Source organism: Egretta garzetta, unplaced genomic scaffold, assembly GCF_000687185.1.
Source record: "Egretta garzetta isolate BGI_Z169 unplaced genomic scaffold, ASM68718v1 scaffold81, whole genome shotgun sequence".
In the NCBI taxonomy this organism is placed as follows: Eukaryota; Metazoa; Chordata; class Aves; order Pelecaniformes; family Ardeidae; genus Egretta; species Egretta garzetta.
In genome coordinates, this window is record NW_009258671.1 from 8,601,703 (window position 1) to 8,625,421 (window position 23,719).

Below are 23,719 nucleotides of genomic sequence, written 5' to 3' on the forward strand. Positions count from 1 at the left end.
GTTGGAACTGGTATTGGCTCCTGAGGTACACCACTAGTGACTTGCCTCCAACTGGACTTTGTGCCACTGATGACACCCCTCTGGGCCTGGCTATTCAGCCAGTTTTCAGTCCCCCTCACTATCCAGTTACCTAACCTGTACACTGTCAGCTTGTCTACAAGGGTGTTATGGGAGACAGTGTCTAAAGCCTTACTAATGTCAAGGTAAACAACATCCACTACTCTCCCTTCATCCACCAAGGGATGGTTATTCTCATTATAGAAGGCTATGAGGTTGGTTAAGCATGATATCCCCCTGATAAATCCAACCTGACTTCTCCTGATCACCTTCTTGTCCTTCACGTCTTTGGACATTGTTCCCAGGAGGATTTTCGCCAGACTTCCCAGACAGCAAGAAGAGGTTGACCAGCCTGTAGTTTCCCAGATCTTTTCTCTTGACCTTCTTGAAGACGGGGGGCATTTGTGCTCTTCCATTCTTCAGGAACTTCTCTCATTTGCATGACCCCTCAAAGATAATTGTGAGTAGCCTGGCAATGGCAGCTAGCTCCCTCAGCACTCACGGGTGCAGCCTGTCAGGGCCATCAGTCAAAAAACTTAGGAAACAAAGAGAAAACTTTAGAAAGCTGTTCCTCTTGGTAATCAGATGGTTTTTTAAACAGATTGCGTATTTGTTATACAAGGACCTGTTCAGTGTCCGGACTACGAGATAATTAATAGGAAAATGTGACTCATGATTTATTCCAAGTTCTGATACACCTGCTGTGCAGTGAACTTTTGCACTTGGAGTATGAAGCAAACCTGTAGTGCTTGTCAGTTCATTAACAGCATTTAATTTTATTAAATTAGAGACTTTTGCAAAAATACTCTGCACAAATAATTATCTTCAGTATGCTTTTCCCTTTAGTGTCAGGGTTGGTATCAACTGTCATCTATATTTATTTTTTCTTTCACATGTTAAGTGATCAAAATACCATATACCGTTCTGTCCCTCTGTGCAATACTTTTGCATTTAGAGATGCACTTTTGAGCAAAACAGATTAATTGGATAATAACCTCAGGAAAAAATAGTTCTGCAAATTAACTTGTAATGATATTCATCTGTCTTTCATATCAGACAGTTATTTGATTTATCCTGTATTATTCAAGATTTTAAAAGGTTGCTTATTGCTACTGCTGCTTTTGGTAATAAAGGATCCTTTTAGGACTCTTATCTGAACTGTTTTCTGCTGTAGTATCAGTCCCTAGGCTGTGTCTTTATGTGGGAGGTTAAAGGGAACTGCAGTTTGCTTCACCGAGGACGGAATACCTTCAGCACTTGGGCTGATTGCAAGGTGCTAATGGATGCTTCATTTGGCCATGGCTACCTTTTGGATGGGTGCACTATTCTGTGTGTGGATTAAGGAGGGGAAAACAAACTGACTCTCTTCTGGTTGTTTTTGGTTTTTTTTTAAACTGGCAGATGCAATACCATTTACTAAGTTTGTATTAAATATATTGTTGTGTTTTTCTTTCTTTCCTCATTTCTGCAGATCTTTCAATGGAAGAATGCTGCGACAAGGGTATTGAATGGGCAAATAAAAACAGAATGTGTACTGATCTACCGTTAATATCTGAGGCCAGAGAATGCAGGTATATGGTTACGTATTATATATTAAAATATAGTTTATATTTTCATATAAAACCATGTGAATGGCAGGTATGGTAGCTGATTTAGAACATGAAGCACCCATCTCTTAAATCCAAGTTTTTCAAGACCACATTTAGCCTTGGGGAGTACCTACTGAGTACCTACTTTTCTTCTATTATGTCCTTTAAATTTTTTGCTGCTGGTCTTGTGTAGAGTCATGCAGCTTTAATCTGTTTGTCATGTACTGTCTCTTAGAAGTTTTTCCACTGTACTCACAGTTCTTGGACTCTTCCTACAGTCAGTACATCTCAGCATGGCTCCCCTAATGTCAGAAAAGCTTATTTAGTTTATACAGATTGTGAATCTAGCCCAATGATGGTCCAAATTCTTGGACAAAAGTTTATTGAGAAACACAACAGATGCTGTACGTGAATGATCTATAGATTGCATACGTACATATGTATGTATGCAAGACAGTCTTTTAAAACTGTTTCTCCCATGTGGTCCTCCTGTGTGGTGCCATACAGATAATGGTCCTGCAGTTCTCAGTTGAATTGCTGGATGGGGGAACTTAAAGCTTAGGTCAAGGAGATTGCTGGTTATGTAGAGTGTCTGACTTCTGTCAAACGCATTTGACCATAGAAAATAGTAACCTTTAGTTAACAAATAGTTTTCTTGATTCTACTGACATTTACTAGGATACTAATTTCTGTTATGTAATGTAGCGAATGAAATAATGAAGTTAAATGTTAAAATTACTTGCAGACTAATATTTTGTTTATACTAAATCTCTTATACGATTGGGACATTCGTATTTTTTATGTCCATAGTTTGCGTTATTTTTGCTGTTAAATGCACTTGTTACATTTAATTTGTGGAGCTAACGCTTTGTGATTCGTAGTTTGAGGGGCAGTTTCACAGAGGACTTTGTATTTAAAACATATTACATTGCTCCCCTCTATCTTTTCAAATGGATTGCAAAGTGATTTTTAACCTTGCTAATTGTAGAAACGTTAGATTGATCTTTATTACTGAAAGAATGGGTCTTGCAGGTAAGTCTGTCCATGTTTTCTGATTTTTGCATGTATATGGGCATAGAAAGCAGTCTCTTATGCAGAAGAATTGACAGATAGAACTTAAATCCCAGTTTAGGAAATACTTGAAGAGTTAGAAGGGTTACAGACAGAACAGAGGCAGGAAAAACAGGAAACCAAGTTTATTGAACAATCTGGGAGTGAGAATCTTGATGATTTAATGATTGTTTGATTAATGTGAGTTGCAATTCTGCTGTAAATGTAATTTATTCTTTTAAAGATTGCCATTTTAGAGAGTCTCTAGGACTTCATAGGGACTGCAAAAAGTGTATTAATACTTCATCTAGCTTTTGTGCATAACTGATGTGTAATTAAGAAAATTACAGTGATGTCATGGTAAATCAGAAATGGGTAGATGCACATACTCTGTGAGAGGCATGCAGACTTACTAACAAAAAAAAGGAAGTGGATAAATTCAGTTCAGTCGCATTTATTCATGACTGTTTGATAAATAAATATAGCCTGCCCTGGAGCTTTGCTTCACTATAAAAATGAGTAAGTAAAATTAGGACCTTTGACTACTTTCTTTAACAGTAATATTACTTTACTCCAGTTACGATTGCTAACTGGCATGTCTGTGAGAGGTCAGAAAAATCACTTTATGATGCCATTTCAAACACAAAAGTAAGGGCCAAATTTCACTCCTACTTGCTGGTGTAACCGGAGCCAGAATGAACAGCGAGGGGGCATGATCGCCTTCACAGGCGCATGAGGGTAATGACACTGATTTCGTACATTTATTCCTACTGCACAGAGATGCAAGCAAAACCGAAACCAGCTTCATTGCACTTGCTGAGATCAAGGCAGGTGAGAATGTGGCACATGTTGCCTTACTGCTTCCAGATTTTCAAAAGAACTTGCTTCCTATTTAGACACCTGCATGCAGGCATAGCTACTGGGGGCCAGATAGGTGTCATTTGTGTGGTCGGTTAAACCCCAGCTGGGATCTTTTGACTGTCTAGTGTGGAACGGTTTGGGCAGTGTAGATCATCTGACTTTGGGCACTTCAAAAAAACATGGCCTCCTGGGTGTACAAACCTGCATTACGTCATGCCAGAGGGAGGTCTGTTTGCCCTGCGTATTTCAGCTTGGGTTTGCAAGGTTAGCAGTTGAATGCAAGGGAAAGATACGTTGTAAAGTGAGCAGAGTTGATGAAGTTAGTGAAGTAAAACTGATTGAGCTTGGTTACAGTGCAAAGATCGCACAAGACAGAACAGATTGGATGTGAGTACTTTCCCCAATACACATTATAGGAATTTGCATGCTGTTTTTGAATCCTCTGCTTGGAATAGCAGTAACATAATGACATCTCAGATTCAGTCCTTCCCTCAAAGCAAGCCCACTACTAGGGTTTCTTTTGCTTCCCTCACCGCCCTTTCTTTTGTTCATGTGAGGAACAGGCTACCTTATTGAACTAGAAGTGCGCCCACTTGACCTTTCCCCAGCCACTTAAAGTGCATTCACAGTAATCAAGAAGGATTTCCACGCAAGCCCTGTCATTCTCAAGTCTGCTGACAGTTGGGTTTCAACATCTTTTTAGGATCCTTCCCCCAAAGTTTCTTGCGGTTGAGGGATTTGCCATCTGTGTGAGCATCACTTGCTGAATGTGGTGCAGTTCAAGCTGCAGATGTGCTCACATTCTTGTCCTACACCAGAGGTGAGCCAGACCTCTCTCTGGACTTCACATGGGTTTCTAAGATCCATCTGGCTCCTGTTACTCAGTTGTGCTGAACCTGAAACAAGGCTCCTGGCTCCCATGTCCAGTCATGCCTGCAATCTCTTACTGTGGTTGCTTGTCCCACAAATGTGTGTACCTCATGGTATTATCACGCTGGAAAATGACAGTATTTTTCTCTGTGTCTTCATGACTCAGTAAATACGAGTGTAGGGTTTTAATGAATGATACCTTTGGCTGTCATAACAGCGGCTTTTTGCCCATTCATCCATTTTCTCGTGATGTGGTTAAACTCACGGCAGCTGGAAACAGCTGCCATTTATTTTTGGAACTCAATGTGCCCAATACATCTTCTTCCTTTCACAAGGAAGAGTTTCCTCAGCCCAGAGCTCTTAGCAAGCGAACTTAGTTCCTGGGCCAGAAACAGCATATCTCCATATGAGAATTGCGTGCCTTTAGCACTGTGTAAAGTCTTCTTGGGGTTACACTGGGAATAACATTATTTATTATTAGTGTTGCAAAAATGCATAAAAGAAGACGCTACAGAACACAGCTAGATGCTGTGCGAAAACAGAACAAAAAGGCGATCTGTGTTCTCAAGCAGAGACAAGTGGCAGCACTTGGATACAGATTCAGACAGAAACAGAAGGATGTAGTAAGACAAGAGTGTTTGGAGTGATAGGCACCAGATGCTTAGCTGCTGATAGATGTTTACTGATTTACGTCATTATAAGTCTGGAAGAGCCTGAGATTTTGGACATCAAAGTTGTGACAGTTTTATGTCTGAAAAAGCTGCTTAAAGTTATTTTTGGAGAAGTTGTCTTTATTATTATCTCTCCTCTGTAGCCTGCTAGGTGTGCTTCACAGTCACTAAGATTTTTGGCTTCACAGAGGGATAGAACAGTCTGCTATGTTGTCAGGGTTTTATTGCCACTCATTTAGGATACCTTGCTTACTTCACTTTGTGAATAATGTCAGACTCGGTCCTTTCTCTGCTGCAATGTTATCAGCATTGTTTCTCTACATAATATACGATATCAATATAATTTTACTCGTTTTCTTCAAGAAAACTTTTATTAAGTAAACTACAAAGTTGTTTACGGATTGCAGCTGATTAATGTTGAGGTTTGTCGAATCAATTCTTTTTACTTGAATTCCCTGCTAATTTATAACACATGCTCAAATACATATATTTTCATTGTTGAGGCACTCTTTATTATTTCTGTTTGTCATATTGTGTCACTTACAATACCAGGTCTTGCTCTTGCTCTTAATTTTCTTAAGTTCATTTCTGTTGCATGTTAAACTGCAAACTGAAAGGACTAAGGTTGGAAGACCCAGCTTGTTTTTGCAAAACAATTCTGGAGTGGAATCATTCCCTTTTTAATTTTAATACATTTTTTTTGTCAAAGGCCTTCCACTGTGCACATGAATAGCACTGACATAGTTTGAAGACAGGCTAGTAAGTAGGAGGGAGGAAGAGGGTAATGAAATTAGGCTAACAACAAAGACATTGTTTTCAGAGCAAAGTTAAATTTTAATGCTTTTATGGAAAGAAATGAAAGGAAAAATAGGTGATTATGAAATCTGTGCTGGTTTAGGAGTGCATCCTCTGGGAAGGAGAATAATAAATGTGAAAGGACTGTGGAGGTAAATGGACATGTAGCTTTTCAGCTGGAAATGTATTCCATTAAAATCTGTAACATTGGTTAAATTTTAACAAAGTGAGACTATAAACCATGATTTCTTAACTTGATTTATAATCAAATTACCTACTAATGAAATAACTTTAATTTTAGATCAGCATCTGCACAAAGAATAGGGGTGTTTTAAACGTCTGGGTGATTTTTGTTCGCTAGTGAGCAATGAATAAAGCTCATCTTTCACAGAAACCAGAAAATGTATGATTTTACTTGAAATATCCTGGGTGAATGTCAGTTATGAGGCCTCATGCTCCTAGAGATTCTGGTTTTAGTGTTTTAAGATTTCAGCCATTTTGCAAATACCTCTTTATTTTGATAAAGTTCTGTTTCACTATTTAAACTGAAAATCAGAATATGGCAGATAAGAAAGAAGTAGCCTTTGTCTTTTTTAATTATTAGAAATAATTAAAAAACCCCAAACATGCAGAGGAAAGTACTCCTCTATTTTCTCTCTTTTTAGAGACCAGTATTGTAAGCTGTCCATAGACCTGAAGTTAATAGGCATGCTCCACAGGAGGAGTTGAAAGTTTTTACATGAAGAGACAAATCTAGATGTCCTATTAGCCATTAGAGATGGCTCCTTTACTCTGCTGTGAAGTAGAAAGTGGGTATGTATTGCATTAGGGTCTAAGCCAGAGAGACAGCCATAACTTGGCAAAGGCAGGGAGATACGCTCTTCACCTCAGAAGTCTTGGAGTCTGAAGAGTTTGTGGTGGTACGCTCTAGCGACCATCAGCACGTTGGCTGGTGTGCAAAGGGAAGAGGATGGTCAGCTGGGCAGGCTAAATTGCAGCTGGAAGACCAGTACTGTGCAGATTTTTTCTAGCATTTTTCTCTGCCATCTTTCAAGGATTTCTACCTCTGTTACAGCCACACAAGTGTTCACAGTCTCAAGCAGTATTTGCTACCAGTGCAACTTCACTTAGGATTTGGGCAATGAAGTGTGGTTTTATTGTTGTCGTTCTGAGAATGAACAAATGGTATTTTAATCTAGTATTCAATTGATGTTTAATTCCTTATTACAGTTGGGGTGGGCCACATGACTTACGAATACAGCTGTGGGAAACATTTTGAGAAACTTTTTTGTTTTGGTTGAAAATGCCAATTTGTCAGAGATTTCAAAGAGATGACTTGTATTTGAAAAAAAAAAAAAAAAAGCCACACTGGAAATCAAACAGATCTACTGAAAGCCTGCTGTTGTTTATTTGTTTGTTTGTCTGTGGCTAACATATCTAGCTCCCCAACAAGACTTGGAGGACTAAAGGAGCTGGAAAGTCTCAACTCCCGCACTCTTGGGCTTGAAGTTCAGGTTTTACAGGCTTCCAAAGTCCTGACAGTCAGACCACCCCAGAGCTGGGCAGGGAATGGAAATTCTGTTTCAGAGGGAATTTCAGCAACAAAAAAGCTACACATTCTTCCAAACTGGAACTAAATCAAATATCAAAACCTTCAAATATTCTGCCAAATAAAGTTACCGTCCTGGGCTTAACTTCTTGCTATGACTTTAGAGTCTATTTTTGAATAATTTGTTCATGAACTTATCCTGGGTTTTGTTCCTATGCATTGAAATCTTATAGCTGGTTTTGTCCAAGTGAGAACTGCACAGTCAGACCATTAAAATCTAATAAATAAGAATCGGGGATCTTCGGGAACATAGCTTGACAACCTCACCTCACCAGTATGCACAAAGGTGCAGAATCTGAGCCCACTGTCCATGTGTCCCCTGCTTTCAGCGGGCTAGACTGGATGGTCTGGCCTTAGAGCTGAGGGAATCCCTCATGCCGCCTGGGAGCTGGAAGCTCATCCTGTGGTCATCAAGAGCAGGGAAGCTCCTCCAGAGGTGATGCATGGGAATCCACTTACCTCAGATGACAGCAGGAGAAGCCTGTAGTTCAGTGGTGCAACTAACCCACCCCTCTTCCTTGTATTTCCAAAATTTCCAACAGCGTAAATAAAGGATTTTTAATAGTAAAGGGTATTGGTTTGCTGAATATCTTTACGTAATTTTATGTATTTCTAGGTAACCCTTGAAAAGATTTGCTCATCAGTTCAAATAACTGGAGTTGAGGGGGGAAAAAAAAAAGGTGAACACTCTTAACAGTAAAGAGAATGCACTCTGGTTTTGGTCTGTAAGATGTATAAGGTTTCTGATGTCAATGGGTATGAAAGTGCATTTATAGGGTTTTTCTGTGCATTTCTAATAGAGCTCTAACAGATCAGGGCATGCCTTTTAGGTGCCCCTGTTGTACTATAAATAGAATTTATCAGTTTGGGTTGCCTTTGGGATAGTTTCCTTTCCCCCTAGCAACTCAGGTAACATCATTCATAGTGAAACTGGGTTATCGCAAAACACATGGATATGTTTATATCCTTGAATGTGTAATCTGATTTGTTACTGTTCTTTTTTTCTCTTGTTTCCCAGTGTCTATTACAGGAGGTAGCGGTGGAAGAGCTTTAAACAGCAAGATCCACCCACAACGCTACCCAACAAGGCAAAGTGGCACATAAAAACAATGTGGAGAGAGGGGAGATATCTCCTTGAATGGGCTTTTCATGCAAGTGGCAGTAGCAACAGGATCAGAGGAGTTTAAAGTCTCCTCACACAGATTGTTTTCCACAGGAAGGGTTTTTCAAATTATTCACTGAAACTGAGATAAAATAGAATGATTTTATGAGCAGTGGAAGTAACAAAGCTGAGTATCCTGTAGTTTTATATCCTGTCTCCTCTCCACATCTTCCTGCCCTGCAATACTCTTCTCTCCCTTGTCTATCTTCTCCCCTTCTTGCAATCCACTCCGTTTCTTGCTATGACTTCCCTCAGCATTTTTACTTTACCCCATATCTCCAGTTGTCCCACAGAGCAACACTGTGACCTTCCTTCAACATGCCGTACCTGTTTGTTTGAGCAAGGGGTAGCAGGTGCCAGGGTGGACTGGCCATAGGATTACAGACTCCCACAGTGTCCAGCGCCTTTTCCAAGCTAAACGATTCTACGGTTCTCCCTTCAATCAGTCAGAGCACTGATTTTGTTCTTGTCATCCTCTGTTCAGCCACCAGCTATCACAAAATATGCAAGAATGCAAGTCCTGGAGGGCTTGAGCCCTGTGGCCAATGTGGTTGAAGTTATCCATTTGCTTAAAAAAATGATGCAAGGTAGACAGGCAGTTAAACTGTATTAAACATATGACCTTAACTGTGTAAAACATATCACCTAGACATTTTTGCCTTCTCCTAGAGAATATTTTTACTTCTTAACTAAAATGCATGCCCACAGGAACCCCTTCCCATGAGACTAGTACAAGTGCTAGTTGTCAAAACTTGCATTATCTGTTCTTTACCTATATATGACATTCTTCTCCCATTGCTTCCACCCTTTTGTCAGCATGACTCAGGTACAGTGCTGCCACAGCCAGTTGGAGAAGCAGTACTGTTCAGATGGGATTGAATTTGCCAACGTGCGTGAGGAGTGTGACACTCATATTGGTGAAAATTCCACCTGTGAAGCTGAATACTTTAAGGTGAGACATTAGAGCTACTCCTGTTCGTCTTTAAGAAATGGTATTGACTGTCTAGATTGGTACCAAGGGTTGACCCTGAAGGTCACCATACTCAGTTTGGTGCACATGAAGCGTTTTCTCCCACCTACACCTCGTGTCTCTGTTAAGGCTGTCCACTTTGTGCTTCTTTGAGAGAAACAATTCCTTGTTGAGTGAAGCAGACTGTCTCATTATATTTTAGCAAAAGCAGAGGGTTGAATGCAAAAGGGAGGAAAGTCTTGAACGGGTAATTGGCTAGAAAACTACTTTTGCATGAAGAGAAGACATCAAAACTGTAGGAGGGATGGATGAGAAACTCAGTCTTGTTTCAGACTTTAGCTTTCATTAGAGCTTCATGGCCTAGGGTCAAACACAGTGGTTTTCAGTATTGGTGGTCCAAAGGGGTAGGACTGAAGTTAATCCTCTCAGCGTACTTACAATTCCAGCTCATGTACATGTCCTTAGTTAACATGACTTTGATTTACAATTGAATGGAGACATCTGTAAGCTTGTGATAATAGCATTTGGTATTAGAATAAAAACGCCTATCATTGGCATCTTAAGTTAATCTGTACCCTGCCCTCCACCTTTATTACTATCTTTGTCTCTCCTTTCTTGAAAGCGAACATATTCATACCACTCTGCAGAGTGTTTTTGGAAGAAAGTTCCACCAGTAAGATCACGACCTTGATCATTACCCAGTCATGAACAGCTCTGGTCCTATTATGTATTTCTTTCAGCAGTCATGAAAATAGATGAGAGTGATTTTCCTTCTGCCCACTGCCAAAAATACTGAATGTTTTGGTACATTCAGTTAAAAAAAAAGAGAAGATGGCAGATGATGTCTGACTTACAAGTTGTGTATCTCTCCAAAATGAAAGGTTGATCATGTTCCTGGCAGTAGGATGCCGCTGATGCCAGGGCTGTGAAATAATCCACACATGCTGATGAGGCTGGCGTTGTTGGGTTGTCACAAACCTGTCTGCATGTGCAGTGTAATTTTGTCCCACGGTGGAGTGTGTCCCATAGAGGGGACATACCTCACCTGTTGACCACATCCAGGGTATGCCCTTCTCCTGGCATGGAGATTCCTCTCTGCAGCCTGTATCATTAGAAGCCTGTCCAGCCCGATCTGGATGTGGCATGAAAAAATACTTACCCCTCCATGTCAGTACTTTGAAGGGCTATGAACAGATGGACAAGGGCTGCGATGGCGAGTACTCTGCAGATTTAAGTGCTTGCTACCAGAGACAGATTTATAATAGCAGAACTAATTTAAACACATGCCATGGGACAACTCTAAACCAGAATGCAACTGTTCAAGGAAACCCACTTTCCTGTCAATTGACTGATGTTTCCCTATGTGGGCTTGTCAGCATGAGGAAGAAGAGTTAATAATGTTGTTTTTTTCAAATGGCCAGACCGCTTTAAAGATGGCACGTTTTTGTGGTGACAGCTGTATTATTAAACAAAATGGACTTGGCCTTGAGCTCTGGCCCTGGGAATAAATGGCTCAGCACAGCTCGTGTCACGTAACTGACGTGTTTCCTCTGCAAAACACAGTGCATGTTGGGAACACTCGCTGGCTTGTGCTAACCCCAAAATATGCTTCCTCATTGTCCGAGGGGATGTTAGTTGCCATTAGAGCTTGCTAATATTTAAACATTACAGATGGTTGCAGGACAATGCCTGAGCCCATGTTCTGTCCCTGTTTAATTTACTGGTATAAACATAGTCAGTGTTATTTAATCCTTGTGAGCCACTTCTGCCCGCCCATTCCCTAATAGGAATATCCTACACTTAATAACTGCACTGAGGTAGCTGTAGGAGTATCTTTGTAAATAATCTCTTTGATCCATGATGGACATAGATGACTTATGATCTCATATCAGTGAACAATTCATCATTTCTTTTGTTGAATACATTTTTAATCTGATGACCTTGAGACATACAATTTATCTGGCAGTTGTGTCCTGTTGTGGTAAACTTTTACATTCACACCAAGCCCATCTCACATTGGCGTGAATCTCATTTTGCCTAAGTTGGTCCGTTCTAGTTCAGCTTAGGTAGCATGGGAAGTCTTTGGGATCCTCTTTGTCTCCTTCAAGGAAGCAGAGTGATTTAGTAGTTAAATTAATAGGATTATTCGCAGCACTTTGCAGCAAACAAGGCAGCTAATCTTTTTTTTGAATCCAAAACCTGTGATTGGAAAGAAGATAAAAAGACTGTATTTTGACAACACTTGCCTCAACTTTTACACTTAAAGGCAGTAGGCATAGGTAATAATGGGCATAATTTTACTCCTGCAATTTTTTGGAAGCATAGCTTTTCATGCCTTGAAAAAACAGATGCAAAATTAATCGTTAATCTTTAAAATCTTCATAAAAGACAATGATCAGTTTCCAGATATCTTGCTGATAGAGGAGATGTAGAAATGGTTTTATGAGTGTTTCTACCACAACAGCCCTGCAGAAAGGAGTGAAGCTTGTAGAATTTTGACCTTCTTTAAGGTGCTTGGACGTTTTCCCCCAGATTTGTCACAAGTACTTTCTTTTTCCAAGGATCAAGATACAGCTTGATCTCCCCAGTTTTGTCAAGAGTACTTTGGTTGTGTATATTAGGTGAGCACAAAAGTTTTATTGCTTTGGACTGGTGAACATTTTTTAATTTTTGTTCAGATCTTCAAAAGTTCTGAAAAATTCCTTTGAGTTATTCGTATTTTTTTCAGTCTGTTTTTCATAGCATCTACTAGTTAGTCTGGATTTCAGCAAGCGAGAGACCTCTTGTGGACAGATACGCAAAAGCAATGTTAATGCATGGTTCACCCTTCCAGATCTGGTACCTTAAATGGTGACATAAATAATAAAGATAATAAATAATAAAGAACTCTTATAAAGTTTAACTAATTAAGAGAGCTCATTGGTGAAAGAAATTTCAGGTGCTTCCTAATCACACCAAAAATAAATCTTCAAACTTGTCATATGTAACAATTCCTTTACTCCTTCCATCTTTATTCCTTTCTGTGAGAAGGCAAGGTATAGAAGCAGTCAGGGGATCGTAGGACTTCAAATAGGACATGGCTTTCTATCCAAACACACAGATCAAGGCATGGCTTTGAAGCTGCATGGGCTAATGACAGTGGAGAGGCCAAGAAAAAAATGTTTGAAATTATTATCAGGATCACTTAAGAAGTAAAGGTTTACAGGCAGTGAAAGTGTGTGATCATTAGGTTGTACCACCCATGAAGGAAGCAATGGTTCTAGCAAATGGGTGAATGGTCATCGCAACGTGACTCTGGGCAGCTGGCAACCTTTGGGAAGTGGCTGCAAACACTTCATGAACTGAACTAGTATGAAGTCTAGACTGCACTCTGGACTAAAGGATCAAAGTCTTACAGAATAGGCTAACAACCCTGAAAAAAATAGTGTGAAAAAGGAAATATTGAGATTAATTTTACCAGGATAGTGATAGTTACAATGACATACTGCTTTGTGTCTCAGAATACCAGAGTGCTCTGTGAACGTGAGTTAAACTAGCCTTATCACTGCTGTATTATTGCCATTCCACAGTGGGAGAACTGAAAGAAAAGGTGACTTTCCAAGTTCATAGGTGAGATATATGGACACCTATGTGAGTCTTACAGAGTCGTGAGTGTGCTCTGAGCACAAGGCCATTCAACAGCTTCTCCATCTTTTTTCTTTAGTTGAACAAGAGATGTTAGCCTTTAGGACCACCAGTGCAGAATTTTCTAGGGTCAGTATTAAAAGCTAGTTACCCTAAACATCAGTTAAGAAAACATTTGACACTTTCCATCTCTGGCTGTGGTATAGCAACATGAGTTATTATCAAGATGTTAAATCAAGATGCATCATGCACAGTTGGAATAAATACAGGTTAGAGCAAATGATTCAAGGCATACAATTATATTAAATGAAGATACAGTTTCTTACAGACATTGCAAGACTTAGCAAGCTCTGTACTTGAAGATTCACATTAGCTGGAGACAGAGGCCTTTCAAGTGGTGGCTCAACCTGGAAGAAATAAAGAACATAAGGTTATTCAGCACTTCAAGAATGGCAAGGTTAATGGTCACTCTTCACAAAAAAATCCAGAGAAACTCTGTAACTCCCAATTTGAGCATTGTGTGACAAAACAAGTAAATAGATTGAGTAAATTCATATGCCTAACAGTAGAAGCCATTGAGGGTATTCAGAAGTATATAATGTCGAAATTTGGCAAGGCATCAGCTGTATTCAATAACTTAAATAAGATTTGGTTATCAAAAATATGCAGGCTTAAGTCAAGCAATGAATCTTCAGCTCAGTTTTCATTTCTGTCTTCTAATTTATGGTTGTGAAAATTGGAAATCTAACAAAATAATAGACAGATGTTAAAAACTTTGAGAAAGATGCCTCAGGAAAATGTTAGACATGTTAGACAGAATAAATATTCGGAAATGTTGCAATTCTTGGAAGAGATCATCAAGTATTTATTTCAAAAGTCATCCAGAAAAGCCATAAAAGATGGAAATATCCCAGACATGCTAGTGATGAAACCAGAGTATCCGCCGCTGGATGGAAGTTAGTTGGAGAACCAAGTAAAAAAAAGTTGGTAGTGAGGAACCATCCCACCAAACAGCAGTTAATAAGGGAAAACGTGTCTTAAGGCTATGGTGGGCATGAAAACAATACCCCAGCACTGGCCAGGAGGGTAGAGTTCCTGCCGTACGGCATTCTGTATCAGGGAAAGGATTCAGTTGTGTGTTTAAAGACAAAGTACAAAATAGCATGCTTACATACTTCAAAATGCTGTAAATTAAAAAAAGATTGAAGAAGCAGGGAAAAAGAATTTTATTATTTTACTTTCACGCTGCTCTAGTGTTTAAAAGAACCTTTTACTGCAGTGTAGAGAGAGAAACATATGTAATACCTTATAAGGGAAAACTTAGAATATAGGCAGGGCTATACATCTCAGTGTAGTGAAAGAAATGTCATAGTTGCTTCTTTTTCATAGGTGTAGGTGCTTAAAGCACCAAATTAAAGAAATTTAGTTCAATGGTTCATTATTTTATATTCCATCAGCTCTGTTTAATGGCACAGGCTATTTCCTTCAAGCAAAAAAGATTCTGGAAGAATAATAAATTCAACAATAAAAGCTTAAATCTGCTTTTACATGATAGTAGCAATTGGCAGGCACCAGTTCCAGAGGACCAAATATCTTTGCTGCTTTCCAACAGCAAGGAAGAAAACTGAATAAATCAGCAGTGTCCCCTCATTTAAAAATAAAAGGAAAGCTCCATGGGATTAGCTTGCCCTGTGTTCACTTCTGTGGTGTATTCTGTGACTGTGTAGCCTGTTTTTCAGAGCAGAATAGCTCCTCTTTATGACCTGTTAACAGTAACCTTGGGTGAATCACATTTGTTTGTCTGTTAGTTCAGAGAGGCGTATTTTTTGCTGGGAAGTTGAGTAGGCAGTTTAATTGTAAACTTGATCCATGCACTTAATTGATCATGTCCCAGTTTAATTGAACCAGACATAGAAGAGAACCAGAGGTGTTAAGAGTTCCCAGTGTTTTCTGATGTTTGTAACTGGGCTATGCAAGCAGGGAGCAATGAAATTCCAGATACACGTGCGGACCATTCTGGTCCTCCACATCACCCTGCATGTGCATTCACCCATACACAATATTGGTGAGAACTGGATCCAGGTTCTGTACTTGGCTCTATGTAGGCCAGATGCAGAGCTCACGGAACTCAACTACAGATTAAAATGTCTGAGCCTAAGTATACCAGGAGTTCTTACGGAGTTCGCAGAAAATTTTCCATCAGTTTGCCAAGGTGAGATAACACTGTTGACACTACTGACAAAATTTGCATTGATTTGTTCAGGGCTAGGATTTGACAACTTTTTTTTTTTTTTTTTAGCAGACCTGTTGTTACTGTTGTTTGCTGGGAAAGGCTGCCCAAGTTCAAGGTCAGAGTTGTGAACCCAACCCGAAGATAGGATACCAGTGTGGAATAGTCTTCAGAGCTTGCTGTGTGAAGGGTCAAGAAGGCATTGATATGTCCATCAGCGACGATGCTCCTAAAAAGGAGCAAGGTATTTTATGTGGCAAATCATAAAAGCGAGACACAAAATTATACGGGCTACAAGGAATGCTTGTGCTTTGTTGGAATTACTCTAACTTGAGATCTCCTCTGAGTAACTTAATGATGCATGTTTTGGAGCTCATTTTTTTGGCTAATAGTAGCTGAAATGTTGTATACCACATGAGGGTAAAAGAGCTGAAAAGTGGTCACTCAGTTCCTGGTGTCAGAACTTAACTATAAGACAGATTATTCTGGCCACTAATGATCTTATCTTGGAAACTGAGTATAAGCTATTGATTTTTAATAGCATTTTGCCCACTGGTAAATTCTTAATTAAAAGGAAAGTCAACAACCAGTTCTTTTAATTGGATTTGAAAGCCAGATGGCCTTTGACAGATCAGCGGAATTCAGATATTTCCCTTTGTGTGAGAGGCAAATGCCCACAAACTGGCGGCATTTGAAATGCATGGACTGTCTGGGAGAGCTGAACATTTCTGGAAAACATGGTATCTGCATTTCTTTCAACATTATCAACAGAGAAGGGCATCTAAATGGCAGCAGCTCCTGACACCCTTCTCCATACGTAGTCCCCAGAGCTGAAGAGAGTAAGTGTGGACATACTGACCCTTACAGACCTGGGTTTGGGTTTATTTTGCCTTTTTCACTTAGCAGGCAGACCTGAAACTGCAGAAAAGTCATGCTGTGTAGTGTTGGCTCCTTCATGGGCAGTCAAGCGCTAAAAACATGCGGTCTGGCTTGCAGATCACCAGTGACAGATTTTGGGAGATATCATCCTAATTAATCACTTAAACCCAAACCCCACCACAAAAGCTTGCACTGGTCTGCTTGAGTCAGTGTATTATCAGACTTGTTTCAGGTCTTTCAAACCTGGCTTATGTCAGTGTACACCACTATCAAGTAACATTTAAAAGTGCCCTGCCAGTGTCTTTGTGCACCCCTGCCTCAGGGGAATTCCCCTTGTCCGTTAGCACTGGGTGAAGTGACTGGACTGGTCAATACTTTGTACTTAGACCACCCTGCCAATAACAAAAATCTGCAGACTCTGTGCCCCTGCATGACATGAGAAATACATCAACATCTGAAAATCCAGAATTGTGAGCACAGCTTGCAGTATTTCCCCACTTACCCTTGTGGGCAAGTGGCATGCATAATAACCATTATGCATATGGTTAGTATGGTTTTTATGGCACACATTAGAACCGTTATGCGTTGCAAAGATGGGTCTATGTTAACAAGCAGGGTAGGACAATGCTCTCATCACTAAACTAAAGAAACAAGCAGGTGGTTGAACATATGTCAAATATCCCTTTCAACAATAACAATTGCCTGCAGAGAGGCAGAGCAAGCAACGTGAATAGACACCTTTGTTAGTCATGAAGGAGAGATCAGTCTCCATTTTGTAAGGCACCTTCTTGGACTAGCACTTTGTGTTTGTGTTATGCAAGAGCAAGGCATGCAAGGCATTCGGCTGCAGAGGGTAAGGCAAGCTGACTCCCTGTGTGATGCTTTCTTAGTCACATAAAGAGTCATCTCTGGTTTTGTGTCCCCAGAAACCCTCTACATAATCAAACCAGACTTGGGCAAACTGATTTAATTAGCTTCTGTGTGACCAGAATGTACCCCTATTGCTTGAGGACTCACTGTACCAACCCAGCCTTGTGCCACTGCGCAAAAACTTACTTTCAATAACCAAAGTATTCTGAGACTGTGTTTTTACATATCTTGCTACCAACCTACCATTTGCCCTGCGTTCAAAGTGGCGGGATCAGAGGAAGTCCATTAGCTGGTCCTTTGGGCAAGCAGTGGGTTCAGGCAGTGGATGTATTCAGCTCTTCTATGTCCTCTGTGTGGAGAGAAAGAACCCTCAGGACACATGCACATAGCAGAAGTACCACTGATCAGAACTCTCCGAGTTAAGGTCTCTCCGAGTGAGGAGTCTGGAGCACAAGTCTTACAAGGAGCGGCTGAGGGAACTAGGGTTGTTTAGCCTGGAGACAAGGAGGCTGAGGGGAGACCTTATTGCCCTCTACAACTGCCTGAAAGGAGTCTGTAGCAAGGTGGGGGTTGGCCTCTTCTCCCTGGTAACGGACGATGGGATGAGGAGAAATGGTCTGAAGTTGCACCAGGGCAGGTTTAGGTTGGACATTAGGAAAAATTTCTTCACAGAAAGGGTTGTCAGGCACTGGAATGGGCTGCCCAGGGAAGTGGTCGAGTCCCCATCCCCGGAGGTATTTAAAAGATGGGTAGACGAGGTGGTTAGGGACGTGGTTTAGTGGTGGGATGGCAGTGTTAGGTTAATGGTTGGACTTGATGATCTTAAAGGTCTTTTCTGACCTAAATGATTCTGTGATTCTATGATTCTAAGGTATATGAAGTACATTTGAAAGAATGCCATAAGTAGGTGCCCAAAAGTTGGGTGTGGAGTTTTTTTTGGAATGAAGACTAAGTAAATAACTGAGGTTAATCTGATTTTCATTAAACTGTGAGTACCCCAAGCTACTATAAAGTCAGTGGAAGTCAAGCATGCCTCAACAACGTGTCTTATGAAAATGAGGTTAAGCTCTGGTTAAAAGCCTAATGTTAAGAACCTGCATTTGGAAATCTCAGCCCATATATAATCTATGATCACAGCATGACTTTCATATTGAATCAGTCAGATGGAAAATGCCCCATGGCCATGCGCATTTGAATGTCAAGTATGAAATAGCTGTAAAATATGTAAATAATGCTCTTTAATTTTGTCCTGGTTTATCCAAAACCCTGGTCTGAGTCCCATCCCAAGCAAGCAGTGAGAACTGTGAGAAGAAAAGTGCTTTCTCCTCTAATGCCTATCTCTCCTCTCTTTAGTTGAAATTTCAAAGGAAGAATTAGACCAAGAAGATCCTTATCTGCATGATGGCTGCAGAGGTAAGTCAGGTGACTAGCCCTGTTAGCCAGCTCTTTTGTGATTGCCTCCAATAAAAGTGAAGCAAACTTAGATCTAGAGATTAGCCAACGCTTTGCCTAGGCTAGTTATGTGTAAAAGTAGCAGAATTAAGATCCTTTCTAAGAAATAGTAGGCCATTATGTGATGCCTTAGTAGTTCTTAAATACAAGGGAGGCATTGTCTCCCATAGTGGATATTGTCTTACCCAGCTGAACCTTGGAATATAGATTTAATTTTTATTTAACTTCTAGTGGGTAATACCTCAGAGGTGTTACCCATTGAACCCATGGAATACTCTGGATTCTTCAGAACATGGGGATCCTATATTAAGTATGTGCATTCTTTTCTTCTCCTCTTGGGATGATCAGGGTGATTAAATATGAAATGAAACTTGTTTCCTTTTGAGATGCATCACCTGAAAAAAAGGAAGAAAAGTGGTTATTGTCCTCATTAGTCAGGCTGTTCTGCCTCCTGGGAAGAATGTGTTATTGGGATATTGTTCTGCTAAGTATTCTGATTTATTGCTTGTCACATGTGATTTACATGTCTATAAACTTAAAACAGCAGTGATTTATTATTTTCTACAAGCATTTCAGAACTAAGTAATTTATTTAGGATAAAATAAATTTAATAGACTTATATGCCAGTTGAGAGATGATTTACTGTGCTGCATGTTGTATAGCTATTACACTCTAGAGAGGATGGAAATGTCTACTAGGTCATTAGGTAGTCAAAGCCAACACTGGCTCTCTTCCTTGTCTCCAACTGCTAATTACAAGAGATGACATAGAAAAATGTGTTATATATTTTCCTAGCATTATTTCTTTATGTAATCAGTTGTTACATTTGTCAGTTAATCAGCTGCCTGCAAGAGACAGATTGGTATGACTAATTACAAATTAGAGTTTCTGTCTACAGTGTATTTTCTGATAAACTTGGCATGCCAAAATTACTTGTGATTTTCCAGTCTTCACCAGGGGAAACTTACATTTCCTAGGCAGTGGAACTCCCAGCAGTTTGTTTTGGAGCACCTTCGTGGTATATGAGGAAATTAATTCTGTTCTTCCAACACCTCCATTATAGGTTTTACTGTGGCTGACAGGAGTTCACAGTATTAGCAGAGGTTCAGAAAGCGGTAACTGTCAAATCTCAACCACAAGACTCTGGTTCCTTTTAATATAATTGCCTTTGCCAGTATTGCGTATGGACCTGATTTTCTGTGGTGTATTAATGGCCCTGTCCTCATTAGAAATTGTTGGACTTTAAAAAATTATTTTAATTCGCTCAAAATTTTAAAGTATTATAGCTACATTTGCCCACGTTGATTGTGTTTTCTCAAACCATTTGTTTAATGCCTATCCAGCCATTCTGAAGAATGAAGACAGGTACTATGTACTAAGAATAACAGTAGTCTTACAACAAATAGTTGGAGTATATAACCTTTTCTCTATTGTGAGAATAAATATTAATTTATTTTTTAACAAGACCAGAAAAAGTAAGTTTTATTAATGATGAGCCAAAGTTTGTGTAAATTTGCTATAGTATACTCTCTTTCTGTCTGCCAGGATAACCCCAGCTCTCTCTCACATCCTTTGTGACTCCTGCACACACCTCACTAGGTTGTTAGTACCCCAGTAGTAAGTTAATTCCTTTAGGTTCTCTGAAGCCTTTGTCATGCACAATACTTTCTTCTCCCTTTCATGTTTCCTGCCTGCTGAGTAGGAAAAGAACATATGCTATAGCTAATTCAGGAGTATGGTCTTAATAACGACAGGCTAAAAATAAAGCCTAATGCAGCTAATAGTGAAAATGTTTCATTAATTTATGGTGAGTGCAGCTAATAGTGAAAATGTTTCATTAACTTGTGGTGATGCATCTTGTCTTCCTTACTGTACAGTAATCACCATACAAAGTTTTAACTTCCCAGCCAAAACCTGAGGAGGTGTCTGAGCTCATCAGCATTTTCCCTTCAGTTTCTAGTAATGATGGGCTATGAGCGACTTCTTAATTTACTTCCTTCTTGTATTCATTTTTAGAGCTAAAAGAATTCAGTGATTGCAACCACTTTTTTCAGCATTTAGCCCTTTCCTTCTTTCATATATGTGTGTTTAGTTACCTGCTTTTCTAAATAAATCAGCAAGCATCCTGTAAATCATTGGTTTGTTTCAGTTCCTGTGAAGAGCCTCTTAATGATATTAAGACTTCTTAAAATATCCAATTAGGTGGTGGTCCCTGCTCTCAGCAGTGCAGAGACACAGGATCCAGTTATGTCTGCTCCTGCTTTGTCGGGTATCAGCTTCAACCAGATGGTGTCAACTGTGAAGGTAAAAGAAATAAAACCATTGCCTGAATTATCAACATCCTTGTTTTAAAAGGGCAAGGATAGACAAAAAAAGATCCAGATAGAAGAGATCAGAATATGCTTATACTAACTGGGGAAAGAGGTAAGATCATGAAAAGTTGATTTAAACAGAGTGTTGGAGTAAGAGTTGTGGGAAGATGGAGTTAAGAAAAAATCAGTAGAACAGATGAAGGATTTAGAGTGGAGAAGAGACAGAAGATCTTGTTGTGAATAAAATCAAAATAAAATACCCATTCTTTTTTATAGCAGTAGATAGTAATTTATAAGGCAGAGGAAATACAGTAGGATTCTTCAGCTTGCTAAGGACACAACTGAAAGAAAGGATGAAAATCTGGGATATCATGAGTGGCACGGGAATAGTCAAGGGGGAAGAATCATTAAGTTTCTTCCAGAAGAACAACTAAAAGGACATCAGATGAAATGGGCTGGGGTAGAGCTTATCGCACTTGACTTCAGATATGTGCAACGTGGATGTCTGCTTCTGCGCTCGTTAGGCTAAGGCTCCTTTTGTTGCTTAGAGAAACAAGCACCTCCAGGGCACAGTGTATCTTGCCTGTTTTGCGTAGCTGTTGTAGGATGAAAACCGTTACTCATCAGGGGTGCCTTTTTCTCTCATTGACTGAAAAGGGAGTCTAGGTAAGCAGCTCAGATGCGAACTTCAGGAAATATAATAGATATTGCTGATTGGTCAGATTAACACTAACCTAGTGTGAAATACAAAAAGGAAGAACTTTTACATTTGATACACGTGGGTGCCAAATATTCTTATGCATTTAAGGAGAAAAAGAAAAAAATTCGCCAAAGAAACGTCTATCAGTTGCTATAAAATAGGAACTTGCAGCTTGTGGCTCCAGGGAGTCCCTAAGTTATATGTGGGTAGGAGGCAGAGCAAGGGAAGGATTTCTGAAAGTTTGCCTCTACAGTCACTGTAATCATCTGCTACTGGACTCAGTCAGATGATGTTGGCCCTTTGCTCTCTCTCAGTACAACCTCCTCCTCTTTCTTAAGTACAGTGAATCAGCAGTCACAACTCCTGTTACCAACGGGGTCAAAATGCCTTGACTGGCTCACGCTCTGAGAATAGAGACGAGTAGCCACGTTGTGGGTATGTGAGTGTGAGGCCAAATGCACACCATTCTTTGTATCCTAATGCTCAAAGTAATGACTCATTGGAGTTGTGCCCACCGCTAGCCTTTGATCTCATCTCTTCCCAGAGATTTCATGTTTCTTATTTACTCTTTTTTTTTTTTTTTAAATAATTTTTCATACTCTAGATATTAATGAGTGTATCACTGGGACGCACAGCTGTGGGATTGGACAAACTTGTGTCAATACATTAGGATCCTTTCGCTGTCAGCGGGACACAAGCTGTGGAACTGGTTACGAACTGACAGATGACAGTCGTTGCAAAGGTATGTCCTGTGCAGAGAAACAGAAAATCTTCCAGGCTTCAGTAAAAAAATGACTACATCATCATGTCATACTCTTCTACTTTTGGTAAATACACAGGTAAGCCATAGTTACACAGGGACACGCAGACAGTGCTAGTTCTTCTGGGACAGTAGTTTGCTACCTGGCACCTTGCAGATACCAGATCAGGCTGTCTGTGGACTGCTATAAAGACTTCGAAGAGCAATAACTACATTTATTTTACACTGGCAATTTGTGTTGTGCGATAGGAGCTGGTCTGGGGACTGAAACACTTGATTTTGAAGGCCCAGCACTCACACTATACACATTTTCCTGGTGTTTACTTCTGGCCAGCACTAGTCTAGTCCTGTGAATTAGTTGCTCATTAGCGAGTGGAGTGCCTAAGTCCTGCTCCTGGAGCATATCTAATGGTTTAGTTTAATCTGAAAGAATCAAGGTTGCACACTTCAAAGTGTGAAATGAGGTGTGGCACGTGGAGTGACCAGGTGGTTCAATTTGAAAACGCTAAGGTAGATGCATCTTTTAAAGAAAGTAAACCTTTATCCTCAGGAGGTTTAAATTTGTTGCAAAGGGATTAATTTCTTAATCACAATATTCTTAAGGGTTTAAAAATTAAAAAGGGTTAAAAGCACTGTTCTTGACTGGCTATGTTTGAACACAATGGTAATAGTCTTATTTACTGAAGTAATGACTGATTTCAAGTCGCATCTAGCTCGAAGTATGCTGTTATGTGCATCCATGACTTCACCCGACATGCTGCCTTTACAGAGATATAAATTAGCAGCAAACTCCATTTGATGTGGAATTGGTTTCCACTATGAGAAAGTCTGTTCCGCCAGAGCTTAGAATTGTTTATGAACAGACTGATTTCATTCCACCGAGTAAATTAACTCAACCAAAATTCTGGGTAAGGTTTTATTGTAGGAACTGATCAGTGATGAATAATAGATTGAATAAAAAAGCTGACGAAGAAACTCCAACACAAAACCTGCAGAACATACAGACAATGTTTTTCAAAGTATCATGGTCTAACTTTGATCCCTTTGAAGTAAAATTTCTGCTGATTTGAATGACATCAGATTTAGGCCAACAAATAGCTTACCAGCAAGTATTAACAATCTTTCTCTGGTGGAAAAAAAAGGAGTACAGACAGTAAATTACACATGCCATTAACGTTAGCAATTTCTTATATGGATAAGATGTTAATAATGTTAATTATTAATGTTACATTAATAACAATGAAAATAGAAAATTAAT

The 23,719-nt window shown here is 39.7% G+C and overlaps 1 protein-coding gene across 1 annotated transcript in view; it reads left to right on the forward strand.

Moving 5' to 3' along the window:
• Positions 1 to 23,719, forward strand: part of FBLN1 (fibulin 1) — a 119,329-nt gene that overhangs the window by 51,516 nt on the left and 44,094 nt on the right. Inside the window, exons 3-8 of the mRNA XM_035888514.1 lie at positions 1,529 to 1,628; positions 9,481 to 9,616; positions 15,561 to 15,732; positions 18,591 to 18,650; positions 20,892 to 20,993; positions 22,306 to 22,443. Coding sequence (XP_035744407.1) covers positions 1,529 to 1,628; positions 9,481 to 9,616; positions 15,561 to 15,732; positions 18,591 to 18,650; positions 20,892 to 20,993; positions 22,306 to 22,443 — 708 coding nt within the window. The remainder of the gene's footprint in view (positions 1 to 1,528; positions 1,629 to 9,480; positions 9,617 to 15,560; positions 15,733 to 18,590; positions 18,651 to 20,891; positions 20,994 to 22,305; positions 22,444 to 23,719) is intronic.